Below are 4235 nucleotides of genomic sequence, written 5' to 3' on the forward strand. Positions count from 1 at the left end.
GGTTGGAGCCACCATCATTCTTCTGAGAAATATCAATGCGCCAAAACATTGCAATGGCACTTGGCTTACCATAAAAAAGTTAATGAACAACGCCACGTTATCGAAGCCACCATTTTAACTGGAAAGTTTAAAGGAGAAGATGTACTACTACCCCGAATTCCCATCATACCGATCGATATACCCTTTGAATTTAAACACGTTCAGTTTCCCGTGCGACTCGCTTTTGCAATGACAATAAACAAGGCGCAAGGACAATCATTACAAGTATGTGGATTAAACCTAGAAAATGATTGCTTCTCTCACGGTCAATTGTAACCATCCATCAGAATCAGATCAGGAAAACCATCAGATTTGTTTGTGTATGCACCGGGCGGAAAAACTAAAAACATTGTGTATCCAGCAGCGCTTCAGTAAACCGAACTGAAATAAACAATATGAAGTTCTTAACGAACTTTCAGTATCAATGTGTTCTTTTCATGTTTCATGTTGTTTCATGCACTAAAACCCAACTTTGGGCGAGACGAAGTTCGCCGGGTCCGCTAGTCTATATTATAAAAATGAAGCTCCGTTTTGTGTGCGGTTTATAGACTCCGAAACTACTGGACCGATTGACTCGAAACTTGCTACACAGGGGTTTTAGGGGCCAAGGATGAGCAACGTCATGGTTAGAAACCACTCCGCCCCCTCCTTCTTACCCATCCCATACAAACGAACCGTTAAAACATTGATTACTCCACAAGTTATGAATCAAATCGAGCCAAATCTTGCACAATTATTGATGGTCACCTCCCAGGCGCGCCTGCCAGTGGGCAGGCAGTGGGCAGGCAGTGGGCAGGCAGTGGGCAGGCGCCTGCCAGTGGGCAGGCGGCAGGCGGCAGGTTAGCCCCGGAAATACGGACGATTTGCGGGCCGTGCTGGATACGAACGTGCTGGGGTTAGTGTTGTGCACTCGTGAGGCGTTCAACATGATGCGCTCCCGTTCCGTCGACGGGCACATCGTCAATCTGAACAGCGTCCTGGGCCATAAGTACGCCCCGCTGCCGAATATCAATATGTACATGGCCTCCAAGTACGCCGTGACGGCCATAACGGAAACGTTACGGAATGATTTCCGTAACGAGAATACCCGAGTGAAAGTTACGGTAGGTTTGTCGGTTGCACTGGAAAAAAATCTTGCTGATTGTTTGACATTCCCGTAGAGTATTAGCCCGGGGGTCGTACGGACGGAGATGCTACCAGAAGGCGATCAGTTCGTCGGGACGCCCATGCTGGAGGCGGAAGACGTTGCGAATGCGATTCTGTACGCGCTCGGCACACCTCCGCACGTCCAGGTGCACGAGATAATCATCAAACCGGTTGGAGAAGCGTTTTAGCTGTGAGGTCACTAATAAATTTTCAAATCATCGTCATCTTCATCCTAGGTGTTAGGCAAAGAATAAAAAAACTGAAAAAACAAAAAATCAAACAAAAAAAGTTTAGATCTACTTATCTATCGGTATATTTACATAATCTATTTAGCTATCGGTATTGGTACAAGCGTCACGTGGCAGCATCAATGCTTGCGGAAAACCTGTCTTCCTATTCGTTCTGTGCAAAACGCCATCTCATCACGATCATGCTGTTCGTGACCAATAATTCTGCTGATTCACTTTGTAGTACACAAACCGGACGGAGGAAATTAGCAATCACTCCGACTGATAAGTGTGCCAACTATCTGTGAAATCTCCACGAAGTTAAATAAATACGCGACAAAAGAAGCACGTGCTTGGAAGCACATTGCTTCAGCGCGCACCGTGAAATATATCAATGTAAAATGTTTGAAAGGAAATATTTCTACGGCGGGAACATTTCATGGCGTTATTTTTGAATTCATTAAAATCTATAAAATCATTAAGATTTCGAATTCGATTGGTGGGTTGCAAAATATACTGAAGACATTGATGGTTTTAAAACATCTACGGAATCTCGCCATCACAATACAGCTTTCGGTGCTCCAGCTTGGGCTTGGTCAGCAGAAAATCAGTGAGTATTACTTAGTAAAGACCACCGATGGAAGTGTCTTACGACGAGAAGTATCAGCGTATCAAACGATAGCAGTTCACGCCTGATATCAGCGTGATCAGCCATGTGCAGCTCTAGCGCACCGATTTGCGAATTACTTCAGTTACGCCCGTTTGATAACGCTCGATGTGTGTCTCTGCCTCATCTATTGTCGATTCCGGACAACACTTCAGAGGGTGTATTCCTGCCCCAGATGTGCGTTTGGGGCGTGCTTTGTTCCGACAATGCCTGGTATTTCTTCATCCGCTTCAGTTCATGGGTTGGAGACTTCGGATGGCAATAATTACTTGCTTCAAGTAATTCCCACAAACGGAATGGGTAAAGCTCCCTGATCACTTTATATCCTTTTCTAAATTCACAAAACATTCGATTTGTAGCAGAAATATTTGATTTTATGATAATGTTTTAAATTTTTTCGTGTAATGCGGATTGCATACTTAAGGCGTTAACGTTGAAACAACGAAAAATCGAACAACGAAATTTGTGAATGAATGTGAGATGGAATGAGCGTGCACAGGTGATAATTTTCAGTGAAACGCGAGGAGTGAGCTGCTTCTCACGACAGTGAACCGATTCGCTGGCTCTACCGGTTTACAACCGGTTCGTGGTTTGTTTACAACCTGTTCTGTTCGGGCGCACAGTCGAACGCGTTGAAATGGAAACGGAAAGTAAAAAGGTGTTTAAAAGAAAGAATCTCTCGGAGGTAAACCCGACGATCGGGAAAAAGCGACAGTGGAAATCTTTGACTCACGAGAAAACGTTGCGACATTGTAAGTCAAAGTATCGACAAGTATCCGCGACAAGTTTTGCGCAGCTCGAGCTACGCCTTCGGTCACAAAACTCCCGACCCGACCAACAATGGGAGCGGCGTTATTATGATAGACAGAGTTTTTCGGATTTTGAGGTAAAGAGACGGAACACCGATCGGATGCTGCGAAGATCGATTTATTTCTCCTCGTTTACTCATAGGATGTTGGTACCGTCTTCATAGCGAACCCTCTGGATCCTAAAGGTACTGTTCTATTGCAAGCCACACGTTCCGTACACTAGAAACTTATAGAAGCGAACGAGAGAGGGCACAACATCCAAACGCAGAAGTCGAAGGAACACGGGGAAAGAACGAAAAAAATGAAAATTTAAACTAAAAACAACTTGCAAAAAAATTAAGTAGAATTATATCATAAACCTTCAGTGTCGTATTTATGCATCATCACGGTTCCTGTTTGTTATTCAGAGTAGTTTCTGCCTATCGTTTGAGGAGCACATTGTTCCACTTCCCAGCACGTTCACGGTAACTGTCTGTTTGAACGACGCGATTTGTGGATCTTTTCACGCGAAGCTGCATCGATTGTAGAGAACTGCGTCTATAACTTCAAGTTCAATGTTTCGAGCGTCACTGTGCCTCTGGTACGCACAAAGGGGGGACGGCTGGCGAACTCGACCCGTCGGCATAAACAGGGAGCTTAGCAATGAGCAATATTTGAACGTTTCCGAGAATGCATAACGAACTTTAGTGACAAACGTCAAATGAAAAGTGCCTTTCGCGAAAGTGGATTGTGTCCTGAGCGAGTTGGGTAATTAATTGCAATTTGCAATGGATCCACCAAATGTGGCCGCGTGCAGATGATGCAGAAGAACGACAAGCTGTTCGAAGTGAAAGTACCCACCAAAGCGGACGAGAGCTCGTTCAATGCCTTGCTAGATCTGCTCGAGTCGGAACCATTTCGCTTCTACGTCACCGACAAAGAAGGTAAGCGGCGTGCCCAACCCAATCGGCTAATCAAATGGTGATGTGGTTTTTAGAAAGTTTCTCCATTTTGCGCGTCGAACTCTGCGGCATTCTGGAATTTGGCAGAAAAACGGAGAAACTCTTAGAAAACATCGTTTGCGAGAGCCCTTCGAAGAAGAGGCGGATAAAGCGGGCAAACAAATCGAACAGTTGCACTGAAAGGCGCACCGTCGCGAACAAGGCCGCCTTTGATATGTGCAACTTGAAAGTATTCTTGAAATGCACATCCGATGCGCCGCAAACCCTTGTTCCGATTGTGTCACCCGAAACTCCCAACACCGCACAGGAACCCATTGCCCATTGCGGCCTGCCGGACGGATATCAACAACTGTGTAACGGCGCGGCGTCGACAATCTCGGCCCGCGAAGGTGGGCCAAGTGGGAAT

At 45.5% G+C, this 4235-nt stretch overlaps 1 protein-coding gene across 1 annotated transcript; it reads left to right on the forward strand.

Annotated features, from left to right (window-relative positions):
- Nucleotides 1-793: 793 nt before the first annotated feature.
- LOC131214414 (farnesol dehydrogenase-like) lies at nt 794-1399 on the forward strand (the record flags this gene model as incomplete). The annotated part of the gene is made up of 2 exons (XM_058208789.1): nt 794-1142; nt 1200-1399. Coding segments are annotated over 2 exons (523 nt in total), but the record flags the coding sequence as incomplete, so codon positions are not given.
- Between the last annotated feature and the right edge of the window lie 2836 nt (nt 1400-4235).

This window comes from Anopheles bellator, unplaced genomic scaffold (assembly GCF_943735745.2).
Source record: "Anopheles bellator unplaced genomic scaffold, idAnoBellAS_SP24_06.2 scaffold00843_ctg1, whole genome shotgun sequence".
Lineage (NCBI taxonomy): Eukaryota > Metazoa > Arthropoda > Insecta > Diptera > Culicidae > Anopheles > Anopheles bellator.